The sequence below is a fragment of the Macrobrachium nipponense genome, chromosome 49 (genome assembly GCF_015104395.2).
Source record: "Macrobrachium nipponense isolate FS-2020 chromosome 49, ASM1510439v2, whole genome shotgun sequence".
Classification (NCBI taxonomy): Eukaryota; Metazoa; Arthropoda; class Malacostraca; order Decapoda; family Palaemonidae; genus Macrobrachium; species Macrobrachium nipponense.
Genome location: NC_087224.1, coordinates 7234524 through 7259811, shown reverse-complemented (window position 1 = coordinate 7259811; position 25288 = coordinate 7234524). Strand labels below are relative to the sequence as shown.

The following is a 25288-nucleotide window of genomic DNA, read 5'->3' as shown; positions in this document are numbered from 1 at the left end:
TCCTCAACTGGAAGGAAGAGGAGTAGAAGGACGAGGAGGGGAAAGTGGCGAGGCCAGTCACTCTGGCATCCTTCTTACTTCTAAAACTGCACACCATAGGTGAGATGCAACTTTGTCCTCTTGAAGGAGGCGGGTAAGCAAACACAACCTGTGAGCATCCACCACCAGCCCAAGGAAAAGAGGTTCCAAAGACTTGTGAGCACACCCAATGAAAGAAAGATATAAACTGGGTCATAAGGAGACCGTATCTATCTTCCGGTCCGACATATTCTTCAGTGTGATGAAATGTAACCAGCCACTAGCACTGCTCGGTCTCTGCGAGAGCAAACAGTGGACATAATCAACTGCAGAGAAATTATACATGATTTCGAAAGAATCGTAAGATGACGTGTCATTAGACATTTCTGCATTGGAAGTCAGCTGTGGATAAAGGTATCAACATTCAATGAAGGATGTCGATCTTTCATGGTTACAGCAACACATCAATAGGACAAAGTAATGACTGATCTGAATCAACCAATACAAAGTCCAAAGCGCAGAAGATCACGAAGGATTCGGGCTCATCAACAGAAGCCGAATGATTACGCATCCCAGACGTTGTCATGACATGACATCCGCCTTTTGAAGGGAAATGTTGAGAACGAACCACGCAAATCATTTATCTTGTTCACCAATGATGTTGAGAGACGAGATGATGATTCTTGCGAGGCATGTGCACATTAGACGAGAGTTAAATGCCTTCTAGTTGAATCTCAACCAAGGAGAAACAATAATACTTACTGAATGACTAAGGTGAATGTGGACCTACGGTGCTTGCAAGGAAGGTGGAGAGTCTCTCAGTAATGAAAACACAGGGATTGTACTGCCTGAAGAACTGTTTCTTGTGGGTTAGATCAGGGAAGAATTTTCTACTTACTCTGGAAGCAGAGCTAGTCGGGCAGGGAACAGGCAAATTATTCCAGTATTTATTTTCAATTTGGGGTGAAAAAAGAATACTTGAACACCTTACGAATTAGAAAATATATTTTAGAAGACAAAACTCAAATTGTCAGAAGAAAATCAATTTGTGTCATTGCAGCAGCCAATGGGGCAGGTGCGATGGAACAGAAGGTTACAGACTTCTGTGATGCCATAGGGCAAACAGAAAGATGATAATGAGTCTAATGAAATATATCTCTGTCTGAAAATTCTTGCAACTGCAAATGTGGAGCACGAGACATGGGCCTTATGTGAGAATTCCGAACCAACCAGACACCTAAGTCTGTGATGACCAAGCAGAGAGGTTTGAATTGATAGATAAATCATCGATGGAGGAGAAACAATACTAAGATGAACAGAATCTTAGAGAGAAGGCAGTACTTTGCCTCTCGCTTGACTGGTAGTGCATTCCATGATGGAATGCATTCGGCTTGGAACCATCAAGCGCAAGAAAGATACACTCGAGCATCTGTATATAAACCGAAATGGAAGGGAAAGAAACCCTCTGGTTTGGTGATAATACAAATGTTGTGGTGTTGTTGGGAAACATTAGTCATCTCAAAATCAAAACCAGAAACTCTTGAGAGGCCTGAAAGGCAGTCCTGAGTTTCAGGTTAATTAAGAGAGGGTATTATTAATCTTGGTCACATACAAGAAGAATTAACTTACAGATATGCACCTATCACTCGGACGATGTAACTGATAACAGACGCATGTTGTGAGAATATACTAGTATATTTGTAGGTTCCCGTAAATCGTGCTCCAGCCTAATTCTTCTTCATTCAAGAGACACAAGAATAAGGACTAGAGACTTCTACGGTGATGACAGGACACTGAAGATGACTAGTTCAAGCCTAAATGGTTGTTCCCAAAACAGTAGCACTGGAGAGGCATTTAAACTTCTCAATGCTATCCATCCTGAACAGATTAAATTGCAGCAAAGACATAGTCTCTCAGATTTGAACTCTGTGGAGTAGACTCCAAAGAATTCCTCTCATTTCCTTGTTTATTCCGATGCAACCAGGAAGTAGAGGAAGAAAAGAGAGGAGGATTGACTGTTCTTGCCCACTCTTCTCTGAACTTGCGGTGGTCTCACTCTGTCAAACAAAAGCATTCATTTCCTACAACCGTTTTGTTCATATGAACACGATCAAAAATTGAGTGGAGCTAAATGCAGTAAAAGCTGGCGAGAACTTGCCATGATCGAATCTCACGAAGAGGACTACACAGAGGACCTCCTCCCATCTACTTCATATGCCTTGTCCCGAGGAAAAGCAGCATTGACCTTGGCACCTGAAGAATAGCCACCAATGCATTGGTCCCTTCTCTCACCCTGCGCCACTGTCATGATGGAGAGAAGACTACCCATCACTGACTGTGGTAACTCCCCCTTAGAGGTTGTGCACTCGCAGAGACTCATACACAAATACCCGACAGCCCTGGATCCATGAGCAGCAGCCTTGGAACCAGAGCCAGGAGAATGAACCTGGGTTCAAACTCATGGGGCTCCTAAGATGTGGCGGGATCAGAAGCTTAAAAAACAAGCGGGCAAATCCACCCACATAAACCTAATCAATCCAGCTACCAAACTCACCCTCAGTCACACTTTCCTTTTGACACTACAGAATACATGCAGGACAATTGACCTACTCACACAAAGAACAAAAAAAACATAAACACATGTACTCACCCAACTGCAGATACTCAGGGCTATGCTGTGCTGTCCGCTGGTCGAGGTTGCTGAGACACCACCAACAACCAAGAACCACAACCCAACAACCAAGGACCACAACCCCACAACTCAACAACAACACAACCACCAAAGACCACAACACAACACCCAACAAGCACAACAACACAACCAAGGAACACAACCACAACTCAGCAACACAGCAAACAACCAAGGAACATAACCACAACCTAACAACAAACAAGGAATACAACCACAACCTAACAACAAACAAGGAATACAACCACAACCTAACAACAAACAAGGAATACAACCACAACAAAAAACCACTGCACAAACAATCACCAACACAAAAAACAAACAACACACAACCCACTAACAATAAGAAATCACAACAGCTCACCAACAACAACCCTCAACCATAACAACTCACATATAATCCAACAGGAACTCACATATAACTCAACAAAAACCTCATAGCACAACAAAGCTAACAATACAGGCACAACAACTCTTACGCAACAATATCAAACTAAAGAAAAACAACTAATCAATAACATAACTCATCTGACTTTCAATTCCTTCAAGACTGCTGCTGACATTACTATCACCAGCTCTCACCAAAGACTGCCCAAAGACTGACTCCAAAACACAGAACTCCAACAACTAACAGCACCAGCAGACAACTCAGAACTCACCAACAGCCAATCCAATCGTTAACCATCCAACCCCCAATTACCCTCTCTCTCTCTCTCTCTCACAGACATTGTCAAACGGAACTCCATAACTACTCCACAGAGACACTATATTTTGGGGATAGTGTCCCAGTTCCCGCTCCGGAAGGAGCAGGTAAGCTGAAGAGACAGCCAACTGCTCCCTCCCCAGGGAAAAGATGCAGACCCTTAGAAGTCTCAAGGCGAGACTTCTTTGGGGACAGAGAAAATACCTTCCTCTTCTTAGACCAAGGATGCCTTCAAAGAGAGAGGTGAGGAGGCGTCAGATGACGAAGACAAAGACGTGACCCCAGTGAAAACTCGCTGCAACACAGGAAGGGAGGCTGTTATATCGAGAGAAGGGACCGCACTGATCAAGAGCAGAGTTCATTTGGTAGAGCTGAGCACTCTGCTTGGCAGAGCTGTATGGTAGAGCAAAGTCAAGCGAGCTGAACAGATCACCATTACATATTTATCAGTGGTAATCGTCAGCAAATAACTATCACTTCTTCCCAATTAACTGTTCTCCTTCAAGTCCAAAGCTCTAAGAAGAATAATAAAGAGGGATTCTGTGTCTGCTGAGCTACGTGTTTGGACTCTAAGGTCTAAGACACGAGGATGGTACTTGACCATTCACCTAGAAGGTGTTGCATGCAGTACCAAGCTCTACATAGCTCCAAACCAGACTGAAGAGCGAACTCATCTGTATTGGTAAAGGCTTTCCTCGCTATCCAAGCACTTCTGATAGTGAGCGCTAGAATTCGTAAGAATTCTCACACCCTGGTTCTCGGCAACATGATGAAGCCAGGCACTCAGCAAGTGCCAGTGAAACCAGGGGATCCAGGCGCTCGGTGTGACTCCCGATTATTGTAATAATTATCGGGAAAGCCCTTTACCCGAGTGCTTCGAAATCACAGAAAACCAAATCACTCTGAGAATGCCAGAAATTCCAAGGAATTTAATTGCTTAGCGAGACTCCTTATTTTTGTAATAGCAATTATTGGGGATGTCCATGTCCCTCAAGTGTTTGGAAATTACAGAAAACCATAACACTGAGAATGCCAGAAATTCCAAGAAATTCAAGCATTTAGCGAGATTCCTGGGTATTGTAATATCAATTATCGAGAATTCTCTTCTCACCCGAGTGTTTGCAGATCATAGAAGACCAAAACACTCGGAGAGTGATAGAAATTCCAAAGAATTTAAACGCTCGGTGAGAGCCCCAATTTTTGTCAAACAATCATCGAAGAGGGGCCTGTAGAAATCGAGGAGAAACAGGCATATAAACCAGTCCTATATGCGAGCATTTAGGTCTGGAATGCGAGTAAAATTTTCAACAGAATAGGCACTTGAGGCTCCTAAAACGCAAGAACCCACGGGGGACTGCGAATGGAAATCCATCCAAAGGGCAGAAAGAGCCAGGGAGAACATAATCTCCTAAGAATCTAAACACCAGATGTCAAGACAGTGAAAGGTCTCTCTGCCATTGACAAAAGATCCTTCCAGGAATCTAGTCCCCTGATGCTGAATCCTACAGAGAGCACTCTGCAGGATCCCTCCTATTCACCTTCCCCCTCCCAGTGTAGCCACAGGAAGTAGAGGGAATAGGTGAGGAAGATTGGACGCTCTCGCTTGCCTTGCTAGCAGAACTAGCAGAAGTGAGTCATGGGCAGCCATCAACCTGCAGTATTGGCTGCGACACGAGTCTACGAGAGCATTCTCGCTCTGGAGAAACGCTTTCCCGAGGAGGGTTACGAAACTCTTGCACGGCAGGAGAAACATTCGCTGCCACTGAGAACCTTTGGTCACATGAACTGGCGAGGGACAGTACTGGCCTTAGACATATTGCAGTTTTTGTTGAGCCCCAAACCTCTCAAGGGGACTGAATGGGGGACCCCCAACCAGGCTCACTGCATGCACGGTCCCGAAGTACCGTCACATCAACCCTGGATACAAAGCGATCACTGGCAAAGCGTGAGTCACCTGAGTGACTCACTCCTTTCTTCCACCCTGTGTCCACCCTGTGTCTGAGTCATGAAGGTGAGTGGACTCAATGTCATCAACTCCAGATGCAGATCCGTAGGTTTACGTACACTCGGAGAATCTCGTGAACGAGCCCCCGACACAGAACTAGTCTTAGGGGCAAAACCTCTAGGACTAGCAGTAGAAGAGTAAACCGAAGTTTGTGCTTCTACAGTTCCTGTCACATTAGACCCTGGGAAAGTCCCTCGTTGGCCGAGTGGATTTCGCACTAGACTACCGATCCGGTGGTCCGAAGTTCGATCCTCGGCTCGGCCAACGTGGAACCAGAGGAATTTATTTCTGGTGATAGAAATTCATTCCTCGATACAATGTGGTTCGGATCCCACAATAAGCTGTAGGTCCCGTTGCTAGGTAACCAATTGGTTCCTAGCTACGTAAAAATATCTAATCCTTCGGGCCAGCCCTAGGAGAGCTGTTAACCAGCTCAGTGGTCTGGCAAAACTAAGATATACTTAACTTAGACCCTGGGAACAGCGTGACAGTTCCTGTTCCTGAAGGAACAGGCGAGCCAACAGAAGACCAATTTCCTCCTCAGATCAAGGCCCATAGAAGCCCCTTGACTCTCACCTTTTGAATACTGATCATACCTTACACTAAGCTTTAGTTACTGATTCTAGCTCATACTAATCTTTAGAACACTGATTCTTTATACTAATGTTTGGAATGTGATCCTGATCGTAGCAGAGTCAAATCCTCCCTTAGAACCATGGTTCATAGCCACAGGACATTCTCAACTCCTAAATGCTGGTTGGCACAGGTAGTGAGTTACTTCTATCCCAGAATAGTTCTAGATTCAGATGCCAACAGTGTGAACCAATCAGCACTGAGCTCTCTTAATCGATCATTCTTTTGCCCTGGTCTTTGAGGATGAACAATGGCTTTTTTTCCTGCTTATTTTCAACCATTTAGTTCTTTACCTCATATAAAACTCTACTGCTTTCTTGGGGTGAGGCCTCACTCCTTTTCCTTTATATCCACCAAGAATAGGCTAATTATGCACACCTAGTTCCCTATCCTACTGGCCTCTATTTTGCAAATATTACACAGACACATTTAATTAACTAAAATGATCTAACTCCTCTAGCTAAATGAAAGATGTATCTTACCATCTTTGTAGCGTGAAAAAAGAATACTTTGTGTTCTGATGACTAGAAGAATATTTCGTGGATCAGGCCCATCCACAGAATGCGCTGATCTACTGCAAAGGAACTCATAAGCTTTGTTGACTCTCTCAAATTTGTCCTGAAATTTAAAATAAAAAAAACTGACACTGCAGCTTCTTCCCAACAACATCTTTATTATTATGAGGCCTTTGTAACTTTCAGGAAATATAGTCAACATGAAATGGACTCATTAGTGCATTAACTGGTAGCCTCAGTCAGTGTGAAGTCAAATGCAAGGAATGACTTTTTAACTTGAACAGCATATACTTACTCTCCCATCAGGGTTCTTGTCAGGATGATATTTCTGCGCTAATCTAAAGTAAGCTTTCCTAATCTTTGCATCATCGTGTCTTGCCTCTTGCTCAAGTCCTAACTCAGTGAAGGCATCTTCAACACTCATTGATGAAGGCTGTTTTTCTACCTCATTACGCCAGGCTGTTAAAACTCTCTTTAATAGGGCAACCTGCAACAAGAGTAAATTATTTTGATTCATTCCTCAACATTTAAAGTAGAAGAAATTTAAATTACTGTTAATAGGATCAGTCATAGAGATATAGCTGAACTATATAGCTTTCATTCCTGGGGAGATATTTCCCAAACTGAAAAGGAAAGAGGGTATTTTTAATATACTAAAGTTATCAATTTGCTGTGCAAACAACTGACATATGATTGAACAGTCCATTACTAATTACCTGTAACCTGGAGGTATTTAAGAATGCATCCACATCATATAATAAAAATATAAAATATGTCTAATATTGTTATTAAATAGAAAACCCTTTATCTACGTACTATACTGAAATCAGTTACAATAGAATCATTCTCGAACATTATTTGCACTACTGTATACTTAGTTGGAAGGGAGTGAAAAAGCTCTTGAGCACTTGGACTTATCTGAGATTCAAAAAAGTTCTTGAAAAGAGCCAACAGCTTTTTAAAAGTTTTCTTTTTACCAATGGATCTGATTACCTTGGATATGCAATGGTAAATCCTACTATAACAAGAATGGGAATTTAGCATGTTTGTGTGTTACTTTTACAAATAGTAAAAATGTACAAAATATTTTCAGGTTTTGAAGAATATTATTTTTCTTATTTGTGAATTTGTAATGTAAGACATTAATCTGCATTCTATCTTTATCATGTTCTACTGGGGATGTCGTACCTGTGTTTTTACAAAGTGTAAATGAGCAACTAACCAAAACTGTATCTATACTTTCCATCTTAGTGTATAGTTTTTCTTTTATCTGAGATTTTACAATATTTCTGCATAAACCTACATCCAATATTTCCAAATTCATAAAATACTGCACCAGCAATTGCTCCATCCATTTGCATGCACCGAGACATGACTAGCCAAGAAAATTTCCAACGAAACAGTTTGCTGGTATGTCAACTTCATAAAAGCTTATTCAATATTAGAATCAATAAACAATAAAAATATAACACAAAAACACTATATAATTAATATGCAATGGCAGCTAAATCCACAGTGCTTTAATGCACAAAGACTGTTGGATGCACCAAACGTGCCAACCAAAACAAAGTCTATGGCCCCAGTGGGCTTGTTCCATTTGAATAGGTTTCATCTTCTGAATAATAATAATAATACTCATGATAGTCCATCTTTTCTTTCAAATTTTGCTTATTAAAATTAGTGTACACATGCGATGTTTGAGCATCTCCGATTCTGGGAAGCAGCCAAAAAACAGATGGATCAGGTCAGGTGTGAGCGAGTGTCTCCCCCAGCACTGATCACAACAAATATCAACCACCCTCTTGAATTGCAATGCCCAACCAACCAGCTTGCACTTAAAGATACTCCTTTGTAGGATGAAGGTCGGTATAATTCACAGGAACAACCTGTGAATTTGATGGGAATCTTTTGCATTTCTGTTGACCTGCACAAACTCTTAAGGAAAATACTGTAAATTACAGATGAATAATATCATTATTATTATTATAATTAATCAGTACTAATTATTAATTATTAGTTTTATCTTTAAATATATGTACAATTACATAACTATGGATTTGTTTCTCCATTTTAAGACTCATGCTACTATGAGTATTCTTTATTTGATTATTATTATTATTATTATTATTATTATTATTATTATTATTATTATTATTATAATTATTATTATTATTATTATTATTATATTACTCAGTGGGTGAACCCTATTCATAGGGAACAAGCCCACAGGGGCCATTGACTTGAATTCAAGCTTCCAAAGAATATTAAGGTGTTCATACGAACAAGTAAGAGGAAGTAAAAGTAAATACAGAAAGATGAGATCCCACTTATCAAAAAAAATAAATTAATAAATAAATACATAAAGTATTAAAATATAACAAGAATAGTACAGGCGGCCCGCGGTTAACAGCGCAATCGCTCAGCGGCAAATCGGTTTTACGGCTGTCGTAAAAAATATTCATTAAAAAAATAAGGCATTTTAAGGTATTTTTATGGCACAATTTTAGTTAACAGCGCCACTAGCGCCGTTGTCTAATGAGTTCATACATTTGTAGAAATGCCATTCAGACCAAAAAGGTTATGCAAATTATATTAACAAATTTTATGGAGAGTTATTACATACATATTGGGGTACAATATATGCCTCTGACGCTGTTCTATGCCGAAAATATTGAGTTACATAGGTGCAAATTTAGCTAGGGATGTGTCAATTTATAAATGTTCATGCTTTTATGTTTAAAATGTGTATGAAAATGTATTACGTAAAGGGTATTTTTATTTCTGCACAGAAATATGATATGAAGGCAGCTATTGAAACTGCCCTTCACTTATCAAATGCAATGTTTTTTCATGTTCTTTCTTGTGAGCCGTCGCCTGCCGCTCTTCCGAAAATATAGTTAAAAAAAAGTGCAAATTAGCAATCGATGTGTCGATTTTATAAATGTTCATGCTTTTATGATTAAAATGTGTATGAAAATGTATTACGTATAGGGTATTTTTATTTTTGTGCAGAAATATGATAAAAAGGCAGGTTTTGAAACTGCTTCTTCACGTTATCAACTACAATGTTTTTTCATGTTCATTCTTGTAAGCCGCCGTCTGCCACTCTTCCGAAAATATAGAGTTAAAAGGAGTGCAAATTTAGCGATCGATGTGTAAATTTTTTAAATGTTTATGCTTTTATGTTTAAAATGTGTATGAAAATATATTATGTATGGGGTATTTTTATTTTTGTACATAAATATGATACAAATTAAGGCAGCCTTTGTAATTATGCTCCACGTTGTCAGGGGATGCTTTTTCATGTTCGTTCTTGTTCGCCACTGTTCCGAAAAATGCATTGTGTTATTTTATTAATTATGCATCTTTTCCATAAATCCTTTAAAAATCACTGTATCCAACAATATTGTGTGTATTCTCATATTATTGTATTATAAAATACTACGGCAAATCGAAGCCAGTATTCCGCAGAGCAGCCAATGTGGTTTGAAATCAGCTGATGGCAAATACGAGTTTGTTTCGCCATAACGCAATTCTGAGCGAATTCTCTTGCTTCTGGTTAGCATAAACGAATATCTAGAGATACTTGGCTTATATGAGACAAGGTTATTTTTCCTTATACAACATGTTTTTAGGTGGAAATATGAATTGAAAATGTCTCGTTGTGAATGTGAACTATGTACTTTTTTTTCGTTAACAGATTATGTTGGCGGCATGTTTATTGCGTAAAAAAATTACATGATTCCGTTCGCAATTCTCCTTTACATCATCGTAATACGAACTTTACTTAATTTATCTTATATCGGCGTGAAACCAACAGTAAAATGTTTTCTTTCAAGCACAGTAGTTTTTATTAAAATGATTTTATCTTAATTTTATCTACGGTTGTGTTTGATGGCATACATTTACTGGATTTTTATCTTTGTTGCCGATGTATGATAATATTCATCAGCAGCTTGAACAGTTTTCTCAGCTTCAGTTGTAACTAGGTTTAAATTTAACAATATATTTCCCAATTGATCTTTGATCTATAGCGAATAAAGTTATTACATTAAGATATCTCAGTTCTATTCTATACATAACGCCATTTATAACAACTACGGTAATAGTGTGCTGTAGTACGATGTTTGAAATACAAGCCAAACGGATGTTATCCAATTCGGTTGTACTTTGAAAAAAAGAAGTCGTTTCTCGTACGGTTGTTCATGGCTGTACACGTTCACGCAACGAGTATAACGTTAAAACCATACTTTCATCATTCTCTTTTGCTGTTATTGAACTTATGTAACTAGAAGATGGATAAAGTTAGGCTATTGCAATTTGGTCTCTCATAAAATTGGACTATCGTACGACGAATTATTGTAACTTGAACGCTACAGCTACTTGTACACTTTTTAAACCTTATTATATCTTTACATACTCTAGACACCCAAAAGATTAAAGCTAGGCTTTTTTCACTTTACAGTATTTATAATCCTATAATGTACTGTACAGTACAGTACTACTGTACAGTAAATTCTATAGTACTATACTGCATAAATATAATTTTACTTATTGCACCATTGTGGGATTACGGGGCCTTTGACTAGTCTAGAGTTTCGAAAGGTGTGCAGCGGACGTAGGCTTTAAAATTGCTTAGCGTCGAAAATCTCTTAGCATCAGCAGCCAGGAACGGAACCCCTGCCGCTAACCGAGGGCCGCCTGTATTAGGGTAATAATGCATTGCATTTTTGTTTGAACTTCTGAGGTTCCAACTGCACAACATCCTCTGGTAGGCTGTTCCACATTACAATGGTGTGAGGAATAAAGGACCTCTGGAACTGAGAAGTATGACTGCGAGGCATCAACGTGACGAAAGGAAATACAGGCAGTCCCTGGCTTACGACGGGTTCAGCTTACGAGGGGTTTAGCTTACGACAGGTTCGGCTCATGACGTTACGAGGTTACAATTCTTTTCAATTACATTTATCAGAAATTATTTCCAGGTCTACGACGCATGTTCCAGGGTTATGGCACTTACAACAGATCTGGCAAAACAAATATAACTCCAAAAATGCTAAATAATCAATATATGAAAGTTTTTTTGATGAAAAATGCAATAAGAATTCACTTTACATAGTTTTTAATGCACCCACAGCATTAAAAGTAAGGTTTTCTTAGGATTTTTTATGATGTTCTGGCTTACGATGATTTTCGGCTTACAATGGTCTCAAGAACGGAACCCCCATCGTTTTGTTTGTATGGTGCTTTTACGTTGCATGGAACCAGTGGTTATTCAGCAACGGGACCAACGGCTTTACGTGACTTCCGAACCACGTCGAGAGTGAACTTCTATCACCAGAAATACACATCTCTCATTCCTCAATGGAATGGCCAAGAATTGAACCCGTGACCACCGAGGTGGGACGCTAATACCATACCAACCACGCCGCTGAGGCGCTGGAACCCCCTGTACTTGCAAAATGTCTTACCGGATCTTTAATTGGCCAATCAGGAAATCTATCGACATCACACAAATGTTTGAGGTAGTAAATATCGCAGAAGAGTTCTTGCTCTAGTTGTGGATATGTGATGTGGGGGATGGCACAATACTGATACAAGGCTCGAGTGTTGCTCATCAACCGAGGCGTGAAGTCTGCTAAGTGAGAAGCCAGTTTTTCTATCATGTGACGTCTCATTTCATTACTCCAGATCACCTGCCAAAAGAGAAGGGGTCGTAAATTTTCCAGAGCAACATAATAAACAGTAATAAAACCCCATAAGAATTCAAATACTATTTGGAAAACCCCAACATTTGTAACTACCAAAATAGGATCATGCAAAATTATAAAAAAATTCCTGAAATAGCTAAAATAAACTGTTCAGATTAGAAGAAACCTTGAAGGAATATTTAAACAGAAATAATAATAAAAAAAACACTATTAAAAACATTAGAATATTTATGCATAAGCATGACGGTCCATGAAGAACATGTATCTTGAGAGAGCCTAAACAATTGTATAATATTCTGTTCTGGCAAGCCAATTAGTGAATTGCAGGCACATCCAAGTAGCCAACCTTATCAACTTAATTTGTCCTCATCCTGATCCATCCTAATATAGATATGGTTGAGGATGCAGACAGAAGTAGAGGATGGTGACAAAGCAAGAGAGGGTGTAAAATAGGAAAGTAAGGCATTTCGAACAACATGACAAAAAATGAAAGCAGTGGACTTATAGATTTCATATAAAGTTACTGATACTTCCACCACAAAAGTAAGTATTATCAAGGAAAGAAAGTTTGCAATTTAACAGTCTTTGAAATAGGAAAGGAAACATCAGAAGAGTGAATGAGAGGTAGGTAAACAGGAAAAAAGCTAACAATCATGAGCAAGCTAAAACTGGTAGAGATTTAACATAAAAAAAATTAAGCTAACAGGCACCATAGAACAAAAGGTCATTGACACATAAATAATTTAAAAATTATTAAAATATAATAAATAAATGAACAATATGTAAACTGAAGTTACTGAATGCTTCTAATTTAAGGTAGGAATGCATAATTACAGTAATATGGTTGCTAATCACATAATTACCATAATATGGTTGCTATTCCCAAGTAAATGAAAACTAGCCTGTAAAAATTATGTATATCAGTTGAACCCCAGGATTTGTGGGAGAGCTTACCACAACCCTCCCTCCCTCCCCCACACTGCTGGAATCCACGAATACTTGGCATCCATCTAAAAATGCTTATAACTGCCTATTTTGATAGTTCAAAAACCAAAAAATACTCTAAAAACTCTTATATATCTGCCTATTTTAATAGTTTTATCATGAAAAACATATTTAGTCATGAAAATAACATAAAAGTACAATAATTAATTAATATTTCTCAACGAAAAATTCTGCAAATTGGCTCATTTTCTGCGAATGAGCGAAGCCACGAATCCAGAACCGCGAAAAGGCAGGGGTCAACTGTACCTCAATTGTTACACCACTTTGCAACCTGTCTTAATTTTCTGGCAAAAAGTAAGTGGTAGAGTAAGGCATGTTAAGAGTAAACTTCTGACATATTTTTGCTTTACTACTCCAATGTTTAAAAATATATATTTTAATGCAATTCTTAATGTTTCTAAATGACTGTATTTATCTACAAAACTGCTCACGATACACACCTCAGGAGTGTCAAATTCTCCAAGGAAAATTTCTGCAAATTTATCTGCTCCATAATTTTCTAAATAGCAAACCATAGCTTCAGGCAGTATTTGGCCAAGAATACTTTGCTGCATAATATCCCCTCCAGCATTCTGAAAAAGAAAGACATAAGATAATCTTGAGTCAATGAACTCAATTACAGACAAAGTAGCGCTTCTAAGCACAATAAAACTTTTACGTATGTCATCCCCCGGTGTCATGCCAGTCCCACTGTGAATAGACTGACTACTAGTTCCATTAATTATATTAACAAAGAAAACAATGTTACGCTCAGTTTGCTTCAAAATAAACTAAATGATGGAACAAACAGCAAAGTCTGAATCTTAAATGCTGCTGTAATAGCCTATACAGTATAAACTTTTGTAAATGGATACTGCGAGTGTACTAGCCTGGGTCTATAGTTTACACATACACATTTTTATCTTGTGTATGGTCAAACAATATGGTAACAACTGATATGGAAGTGGCTGTATACAAATACATTAATGGTCATAAAACCAAGGAAGACTGAGTAAGTAAACACAAGCAAGCAACATCCCTACTGAACTGAGAGGAAAAAGATGGCGTTGAATTTTTTCCCAGCTTATTTATGCAATACATTTAGTTACAAACATTGGGAAAAGGATCATTTAGTTAAAACATGGAGGAAAATGATCATTTAGCTACAAACATGGGGAGAATTATCATTTAGTTACAAACATGGAGGAAAATGATCGTTTAGTTAAAAACATGGAGAAAATTATCATTTAGTTAGAAACATGGGGAAAATGATCACTTAGTTACAAACATAGGGAAAATGATAGATAGTAATTGCCTTTTGTAAAAAGTTTTCAGTTTACGGTTTGATAGCTGTTGTTTACAGTTGTGTGGAATTGACAAGTCTAGATGACGAATGGTACGGAGTTGTCCTTGAACACTCCTAGATTTTTTTTGCTCGCCATTAGTGTATAGATTTTGCCATTATCCAACAGACCCTTGGCTCCATTATTCCAGATAACTGCAGGATTACTTTTTATCATCAAAAGTCACATCAACATAAATTATTTTAAAAATGATGGAAAGATGAAAATAGGCTAGAGTTAAATGAATAAAAATTATTCTCTTACTTACGATGGGGTTTGGTTACAAAAAACCCATTGTTTGTTGGAAAAATTGTATCTCGAATATAGCTTAGCCTACACTAGGTATAATCAGTACCACCTTTACATAGTATAAGGTAGCCTAGCCCAAGGTCTAGCCTACATTACACAGTATACTTTATACATATAAGGTATAGTAAGTAATGATTAATTTCAGCAAATTCTCTAGGGTCAATGTAGATTGACTTATGATATTTCAGTACAAAGAGAAATTGAATGACTCTAACAAGAGTTAGCCTAACATATACTATGGTATATCGTATACATACAAATACAGTAGCCTAGCCTACAGTATATTCTATACTACATATACGGTATAGTAATTATCAATATAAGTCAATTTGAACGATCTGAATGCCAATGTCTACATATGGTTATAAAATACAACATAATGAATATGCATCTTTTCTACGAATCTTTTAAAAAGTTATACATTACTTCACTGTATCCAATAATATTGTAGGCATTCGCATATTGTTGTATTATGATATAATAACATATAGTGGTCAATTTTTTGGTTTGGAAATCACTTGATGGTGCATGCAAGTTTATTTCTCCATATTTAACTCAATTCCAAGCGAATTTTCTTGCGTCTAGCTAGCATAAACGAACATCTAGCTACTTCACTCATATGAGACAAGGTAATTTTTTGTTATATGATGTGTTTTTAATTCGAATCATACCTAGAATAGGTCTCGTTGTGAAGTAATTATTTTTATTGCTTATTGTGACTCTGCATTTTTCACTTGATATCATTGTAATACAAGCTTTACGTTATTTATCTTTTATTGGCGTGAAAACAACAGTAAATTGTGTTCTTTCCAGCCCTGTAGTTTTGATTAAAATAATTTTCTCCCAACTTTATCTACAATTGTGTTCGATGGCTCAAGTTTACAGGAGATTTATCGTTGTTGCCAATGGACGATAACAGTCATTAGCAGCTTGAATAGTTTCTCAGCTTTTACGACAACTTGGTTTAAATATAACAGTATACTCCCTTGCTGATCTTTGATCTACAGTGAAAAAAGTTATTACATAAAAATATATAATTCCTATTCTATAGAATGTCATTTATAACATAACTACGGTAATTGTTTACTATTGTACGATGGTTGTAATACAAGCCAAACGATGTTGTTATCCAATTCGGTTGTATTTAGCAAAAAAAAAGTGCTTCTCGTTCAGTTGTTCATGGCTGTACACATTTACGCAAGGAATATAACAATAAAACAATAATTTTACCATTCTCTCTTGCTGTTTTTGAACTTATTTAACTAGAAGACGGGATGAAGTTAGGCTATTGTAATTTGGTCTCTCTTGTTCCCTGATTGTATGCTGCTGCCTGCACCCATTGCAATCGAAAGTTTCTAAATATTGTCGTATCAGTATTAACTGCTAGCCCCATCGTAAAATTGGATTATTGCAAGACGAACTATCGTACCTTGAACACTACCTGTACTTGATCAGTCAGTGGAAATAGTATATTACCGAGAACCATACAGAACTCACAATATAGTAATAATAACGATAATAATAATAATAATGAAGGTTAGGTCCATTTGACAAATGGTAGTGGCTCAGACAATGACTCGGCTACCAACTCTCAGGAACTGTTGGAGGTGTTGACTAACAGCACGAAGATCTGACTTCACTATCCAAGAAGCTGACTAGTTAAGAACCATTTTTCTATACTTATGAATAACAACTGACATAACCACATGAAATCTATTTTGCAAAACTTTTTTTGACATTTACATAACAATAATAATAAGTGCAAGTAATTTAATTACACATCACACAGCATTTTAAAAAACAAAATAATTCTTAGAATAATTAGTAATCATAAATCATATCCAACAAAAATTTGAATTATCTGCACCTGCTGTATAGAGAAAATGTAGTGTAATCAACATATATTGTAACGATTACTATACCTCCTCTGCTCTAAATGCCTGCTGCATGTGAGACATATGAAGGAAACGGCCAATAGGGAGAACATTAGAACCAGTATACATGAGTATGAAGAAAAACACGCCCGTAGTGTACAATGTGGATAGATGTGGATTATCTTGCATAATCTCAACCATTAATGTTGCCACCTGTTTGAAAAAATTATAAGAGCATTACAATTAAATAAATGAATTGCAATTTCAATCTTGCTCAATATATAAAAAAATATACGTACGTATATTTTCAATGTTTGCTAACACATCAACCTTCATTTAATATATATGCTGACTTGCCAGAAGGCAGAAGAATTTCACAATGTACAACACACCTTTTCCATTGAAATGAAAAAACATTTTAGGGAAGTGTTTGGGGTGATTAGCAATAATTATCGTTATCCTTATCCTTCCATAAAGCTGAAGAAAGTACTGCAGCCATTCTCTTTATCTTTGTATTCAAACAGAACTCTGTCTGTTATTATTAACAAAAGCTTACCTTAGATTTACATCTTTTTTATATATAAAACATATAATGTGATTGAATAAATTTATATGAAATCTCTTATCAGAAGTTAGCAGTACTTTCTAGTGTGACATTGTGATCCTGTGATCATAAAAGTCACACGCATTCTATAATTAATGGTACATTCAAGCATTTTTCTGCTTTTTTAGCAATCAAAAGCAAACTACCACATTCTTAAATTATTCCATGCTCACATCTCACTGGCAAAATTTTATCATATGATCTGAAAATATTACAAGCTAATATTATAGACATGTAATTCGAAAAAACAAATTCTAATATTTTTACAGCACAAACCTTTTCCACTAGAACAGGATCAAAAGTGAGCAGCAATTGGACAATATGTGGTAGAGACAAAGGATCTGAAAGCAGCCTCTTAATTCTTGGCAAAGGCCGAATGACAGCGCCATCATCTGTTCTTGAAGGGAAGTATCTACACATGGTGATAAGCATGTTAAGGATGAGTGTACCAAGATCACTTTCTGTCATCACTGCAGTACCCTGATAAAAGAACTTAAATTAGCACAGAAATTATAAAGCTCCACTAAACAAAGAAATAATCAGATTAAGAAAAATATGACTCTTAGAATTCCTAGCTAGGCTTATATCTTGGAACAATATAGTATGCTATTTCGTCTGACTGATATCAGCCTAGCCCATATCCTGAGGCCTAATATCAGTCAAAAACATCAATTTCTCTAAAGACAGAACAATATTTGAGTAAAAAATCTTGACCACTTTAGTAGTGTCAACCACAGTTTAATCTTTTAAAAAAAACAAGACTCTCAGGTCAATCTTACTTAAAAAGTGACAATATTTGAGTGAACTACCTACTAAATACATACAAAACTAAGATTCTCAACAGAAAGTCCAAACAGAATCATTGTCTAAAACTTGATACTCTTGGTCAAAATTAAAATGTCAAGATTGTTCTGTACTCTCATTTTCCTTACTGTTTATATGAGTAGGAATCCAACAACATAATACAAATTTTGCAATGGCATCATGTACTTATTAGAAAAATTTCTTGCATGTTTGAAAGTTTGTGGGAATCACTCTAAAAATTTCTGCAGCCCTTTCTGAATAGTATTATAAAGTAAAAGTTTTGTTGCAGCCTGCATCTACCAGTCTCAACTGATGACAATATTCCAACCTACTAAGGAAATGGAATCACAGTTAGGTAATGAGGAATGGTGATTTAGAGAGACAGATTTCCAGCAATCAGTATAAATTCAAGACCATTGTCATCATTGCCACCCATGCCTTTTGATGCAAATGGTCTTCTAGAAATCCTAACTAGCAAGTTTTTTGAGCTTCCACTAATCTCTACTTACCTCCAACCTCCCTTCTCACGGTTCTCATACAAATTACACAAGCCCTGCGCCACAATTATATAGTACACTGTTCTCCCAAGGGCTGTGCAAATGACATGTCATAGCTATCTCCATCTCCCTTTCATCATTATCTCACCTATAGATGGAACTAAAATTTCATTTATGGCTTCATTTCCAACTATCCTGCCATCTAACACCTAAAATTCTTCTTAAAGATCATCTTCAAATAGAAAAACTTTTACAGATGTATTTTCCCTGTCACACAATGACTCATAATATCATTTAGCAATAGGGTCTATTTGATTTCCATGTCTTATTCATCCTGCCCTCTTAACTGATTTGCCTTTCACTACATTTAAACTAAATATCTGCAATGTCCATCATATGGATCATTTCTGCATCTTATCCATCCTCCCCTTCAGGTGGATGGAACTCTGCTGAATATAAGGCCTCATATATCTATAACACTGACCAAATTGATGCAACCTGCTTTAGGTTATTTGTCCTTCCTTATTCGAATCCAGTTCTCTGGTGTGAAAGTCTGGTCCAACCAGAAATTCATCTCTTTCAGATAGATTCTTCAAGGTGGGAGGTTTCCATTTCCTAACATTAGCAGTTATGACTTGGACCACTGACAAATAGTCTCTCGTTTGTCAATTTTCATAATTTTTATTTTAACAAAGATCTTTCACAATCACAAATTACCACTAATCCTCTTTTCCTGCTGAAAGCCACTAGATTTGCCAAACAGCAGAGGCACCAATATGCAGCAAGTGTGCCTTGCTGTCGAACGTCACAGTTCCAGAGGTCCTTGATACCTCACACTGTTGGACTTTGGAACAGTCTCCTTATGGATGTTGTGCAATTAAAACCTCCAAAGTTCAATCAAAGACGTAATGCATTACTACTCTAAAGCAATTATAGTATTATAATATTTTATAATTACTTATATTTTTATTTACTTTTTATTAATCCGTTAGATTATTTTTTGTTTCTAATAACTGATCTCATCATTCTGTATTTCCAATTGCCTTCTGTTACTTCTTTCAAATAAATCAAAGTCATTGCCCTTGGGGGCTTGTTCCATCTGAACAGGTTTCATTTGAATTATCAACAAAAACTGAAAATGTCACATGGAAAGTAGCAGTCATTTCTTAATCTCCTTTTCAATAAAATGCTTACACACCAACAGAATTCAAAATATTGCACCTTATTATGTACTGAATGAATAAGGATATACTTTGAAGCCTGTAAAATGAGGAAAAAGAGATTACAAACACAATACTACAATACTTACTACTGAATACTCATACTTACGGTGGCAGCAAGTGACCATTTCAGTTGAGGGATATTACTCAGAGGGTGCCACCCATCCATTCCCTGTGCCCAACAAAGCGTCTTCAAAGTTAATGTATTGCTGGCCCAAAATTCCTTCAGATCTTTGAAACTAAAGGGACCTGCCCTCTCTTTGTTGGTGCCCTGTTGAAAATGAAACTAAATTAGTTTACAAAGTACCTGAACAAATATCCAAGAAAATTCACTTTGATTGAGAACATTTTATGTATAATCTCAATTTGCTAATTCTATAGCCTTTCAATATAAAGTTTTCTTCCTACAACACCAAAAATTTAAATAATCATAACTTACTTGGTAATACCATTCCTTCTCGGAGTCCCGTGCCATGTCTGGCGATGCTTCTATCACATTAGTCTGTGTCGGCATTATTGCTCTGCTAACATGTAGGTGGGCAAGGGTCAGCAAGTCTGCTAAAATACGAACCCCACCAGCTTCCACAATTTCTCGAACATTTGATTTCTCTAATATAAGCTGTAAAAAATAGATTCCGTATGAAAACTAACTGTTACAGGATAACTGATGCAATATAATTAGCACAAATATGAATTATTACAATTTAAAATAAATCACATTTATGGAAGAAGCCACAAAGGTAGCCAAATATCTGAAGAATGTATCAGTTTGTCTGCTGGTAATAACATATAACAGGTGTTTACTAATGATTCTCCCAATGCTTTTTTTACTTTTCACTTTGACACTAGCACCTCTCTCCCTCAGCAATCTTACTAAGGTGACTAAGTCATGAAAGTGTGAGCATCGAGGCAACATAGCCTACACTGGAAGCACACCCCCAAACATCCCGAATCTCTCACATCCAACGAAGGAAACTGCCTCGACTCTCTGGCTGGAACATTGTTAGAATCCACAGCTACCGTTATCTTGAACCAAGTGTGTAGCAACCATTCTCAGAGTCTTGGATTTCAAAGAAATCAAAGAACTCGGACTAGCTGCCTAGTCACATAGTACAGGACAAACGTCAGTTGCCCCCTCTACCCATGTGTCCGAAGAAACAAGGGAGAAGATACTAGTTCTGGGAATATTCCCAAAATTTGATACCAGGTACCTCTCCAACTTGCTGAAACTGAGGATACCATGCACCTGGTGCTTTGTGTTGCAGGGTCTTGGAGAGAACCTCATGACACGAAACAAACCCCGCTCTGTAGTCGAGGGAGAGCACTGATGGAAGAAAGCTAATTTGACGATGATGGAAGTATCTCTTCCTCGATTTCTGCTGCAACCAAAGGGCCTCACAGTACATTTATGTGAAGAAATAGCAAAGAATTCCCCAAAAGTCCCCAAGGACTGACACAGTGGAAGACGGGTCATACTTCTCTTGAAACACAAAGGAGATTGATCAAAACTATGTTGTTATAAGAACCAGCCATGATGTCACAATCCCATCAATGATGTCACGGGAGCAGATTACTCTTACAGGTAAAAGCAGAAAATATTTGTGTAAATTTAGCTTACAGACCATTTGCCTAACATTGCTAAGTACCTAGTACAAAAACTTCTTCTATCCAACACCAATCCAGAAGGAAAATGTGGTTAGATTACCTCCAAACTGAGAACCCAGTTGAAATCTGTGGTAACAGTATTATATGTTAATTTATCTTTTGAGATCAAGTGCCCTGCTGACATCAATCATGGCACACAAGGTGCATTATTGGAACTCTTGCTTTATGGTTTTGGAATTGATTTGAATATAGAAATTGTTCATTCCCTTCGCAAGTCTTCTGCACTGAAAAGGCCAGCTCCTGAAATGCTTAACGTTCCCTGGTCCCTGAATAAGGTTCTTAGACTCCTGTCACTCATTCAATTTAGTGGACTTAAGGGCGCCGGTCAGCTAATGCCATTTTTTAAGGACAGGACTTTGACATTCATACCACTTAATAAGGTGACTTGGGAAATTTCCAAACTGCATATGATTTTGGCCTCCAACCTTCAGCTTTATGACGACAGTGTGATTTATCCCAAAAATATCCATTTTTCAAATTCTATCTCCTCCCTTGATACTTAATATTAAGACCTGGGAATATTTACCATATATAGACCTCATGTAGACCTCCAATCAAATGAAGAGCTTTTTTTCAAAAAGTCATTTTTTTGCTAGATATGCATTTTTTTCATTATGGTAAAAAAATAAACCCTATACATATGAGGAAAAAATGTAAGAAAAAAATTAAATAAAAACTAGAAGAAAGGGCTACATTTGATTGCTCTATAATATCTTTCTAAGATATATACCAAATTTCAACACTATAGCTTTAAAACTGAGGGAGAAGATAGAATTTGAAGGTCAATAAGTATTGTTTTGAGATACATGCGTTCAAAGTTTTTCTTTGTATTTTTCCAAAGACGATGTTAATGAATCATGATTATTATGAATTTTATATTCCTTTTTGGATATCAATAAACCAAAACTATATTATTTATCATTATTTAATCATAAATGAAGATTCCTTTGCTAAAAGATCGTAGCCTGGGGCACTGCATCAGGCGAGAAAGAGGGCTCCCTCTTACGCAACACTCTCTCTCTCTCCTTCACTAACTCCGTTATTATCGCCGATATTATGATCTTCTGAAATCTTATTAGAGTCAATTTTTTCTTCTGTATGTTAGCAAGATGTTTTGCTTGTCTTTACCTCCTTGGCATGATGAAAACCTTGTCGAAACAAAGAAAAACAAACGTAAAAGCAAGCGAATGTCAGAGGAGAAACTCAAACGTGTACTCTCATGTTTCTGCTTGCACTGAAGGGTGTAAAGCTTAGTCTTCCCGTCTTGTGACTCATGGAATCTCTACAGATGCCATTGCTCACAATTTGCTTGATAATAATTATCAAAATTTACGATAACAGAAGAAATACTGCATTTTCTTATACGGGTCCATGTTTTTGGCTTATTGAGTTATGTACTTTTACTAATTACCCTGTAACTATGAAAGTAAGAGGAATTTTGACTAAATACGAAGCTCCATGAATCTTTTCATGATTTTGTGTTTTTCGGCCTATATTGGCTGGCCGGCCGGCGCCCTTAATACAACTATAACCTCCAATAAGAAGTCTTCTTGACTGCATTGTAATCAGGAGCCTGGTTTAGTGCACTGGGCTTTCTTAACAAACATCGTTGCATCACTCATAAACCTAGTTGTCATTTACTATTGTCTCCTGGCCTATCATTCCTAGCCGAGAATGGGGACCTTTTCAAGGAAAATTCCCCTTTTTTGATGAAGGCACTCAGTATTTCATAGAAAATATTATGCCTGGTTCAAGATTCGAGGTTTACCTAGATGTCATGGCAAACATCTCGGATGATCCTATTTTTCCTATACTATTCTAGCACAAACAAACCACTCACTCTACTTGGGCTGAGAATTATTTTAGTTTCCTTCATTTAAAAGGCAGACCCTCACTTCTTTGCTAAGTTGCATAACATCAAAAGGTGAGTGAACAGTTAACTTTCTTTAGAAATGTTTAATTCAAAGATGATGATTTTAACTTCACCTTTTAACCCACAATTTTGTTGAAGTGAATGGCAGAGAAAACCTTCTTCTTTGCTACCTCATTTTTTAACTTTCTGGATAGCAGCAATCCAGTACTAAAGGACTAATTGACTTCCTTTCCTTCTAAATCAGACCTACAGAATTCTGGCCTTTGTTCCATCTTTCATGACACCCATAATATTCCCAATCATTTCCTTTGATGTTAGTTCACTCTTTTGCCTTCCCCTTCACTTCCTTTTTCCTTGAGACCTGAGGTACAGAAGGGCATTATCCTAACTGCCTTTACAAAAATAAACCATTTGTAGCTAAATCAACCCTTCACACATAAAAAATAATAATTGCTTGCAATACGAAGGGTAGTTCATCTCAGTGTAGTGCCACCCATGTTTATTGCACCATACACTAATGAAACATAGAATCAATTCATTGGAGTACTGAGCAACTACGAACATTTATCATCTACGAGAAAAAATTTTAAGAAAATGGATGAAAGCAAAATGGGAGAGTAAAGAGATGCTTACTCAGCATACATTATGGACTTTAATTGTTTAAACAAGTGTAAACATGTTTCCAACTTGATGAGACCCATCATGACCAGCAAGAAAAGACAAAAAAAAACTTGAACTTACCTTATTCAAGAAAAGTAGCAATCTATCTCTCTCTAATCTGTCGCAGGTACGAGACAGCATCGTCACTATGTATCTTGTGTCATTAAACTGACCAACTTCTTTATGATGCAAGCCATACACAAGTGCCATTGCCTGAAGACACAAGCACTTCATAGCCACTTTAGGAGTAAGTAGGAATCTATGGTAGAGGTCATTAAAGAATTCATATCTGAAATATAAATCATCACGAAGAGAAATGAATAAAATACACTTAGAGAGCAAAGTACTGTACATAACATGGATAAAATTTAATGTTTTGCATATGCAAGGGTACTTGAGAGCCTAGTACACATTTAAGTACTATGAAATATGACAAATGACCTATGAAAATGACATTTTTATAATAAAAAGGGATTTTGACGAAGGAAAAATCTATTTCTGGGCAAGGGTTCGTGTCGCCCAGTGAAATCCCCCCCCTATTTTCCCACCCTGCGCCCAAGATTGGCCTCTAACTTCAAGGATGGCCACCAGAGGCGCTGCGGTCGGCGTGGTAGGTAGCGTAGTAGTAGTTGTCGGCGCCGGCCGTGTATCAGCTCTCTCAGGAGGGGGATTTTGATGGAGGAGAATTCTAAATGGCAAGAGGTTCGTGGTAGTGGTCTCACTCGCCCCAGGTACATACCGACACCCTCTTTATTTAGGGTGAGCGAGTCACTTACTCTGACATCCCCCTATTTTTATTTTTTCTCTGGTAATGTTAGTATTATTTACCTAGAAATAATGAACTTAAGGGATTACTTCACTGGGCGACACGAACCCTTGCCCAGAAATAGATTTTTCCTTCGTCAAAATCCCTTTTCTGGGCTCAGTTCGTGTCGCTTCGTGAAATAGTACCAGAGAATTAGCACAAGATTGGGATAAAAATAAATACAAAAGAAGGTCTCAATAAAACGAAAAGTAAAGAAATGAATATAATCTAGTTAAAACTTACAAGTCATACTTATGTAATTACATACAAGTGAGGTTCATAAAACAAATTAAGAAGGAACACTCACTAATACTTAAATCATAAGACATATATTAAATAGTAGACGCATATCTTGGTGTGTTTCCCTAGCATAAAA

The 25288-nt window shown here is 37.3% G+C and overlaps 1 protein-coding gene across 3 annotated transcripts in view; it reads right to left on the bottom strand.

The window, feature by feature from the left end:
• LOC135205298 (dnaJ homolog subfamily C member 13-like) overlaps positions 1-25288 on the bottom strand; it is a 683293-nt gene that overhangs the window by 153462 nt on the left and 504543 nt on the right. For all 3 annotated transcript variants that reach the window (XM_064235698.1, XM_064235699.1, XM_064235700.1), the window contains 9 exons: positions 24189-24396; positions 20349-20528; positions 20019-20180; positions 17665-17868; positions 16833-16997; positions 13720-13851; positions 12035-12259; positions 6859-7050; positions 6531-6666 (listed from right to left, as the gene is read on the bottom strand). In XM_064235698.1, coding sequence (XP_064091768.1) covers positions 6531-6666; positions 6859-7050; positions 12035-12259; positions 13720-13851; positions 16833-16997; positions 17665-17868; positions 20019-20180; positions 20349-20528; positions 24189-24396 — 1604 coding nt within the window. The remainder of the gene's footprint in view (positions 1-6530; positions 6667-6858; positions 7051-12034; positions 12260-13719; positions 13852-16832; positions 16998-17664; positions 17869-20018; positions 20181-20348; positions 20529-24188; positions 24397-25288) is intronic.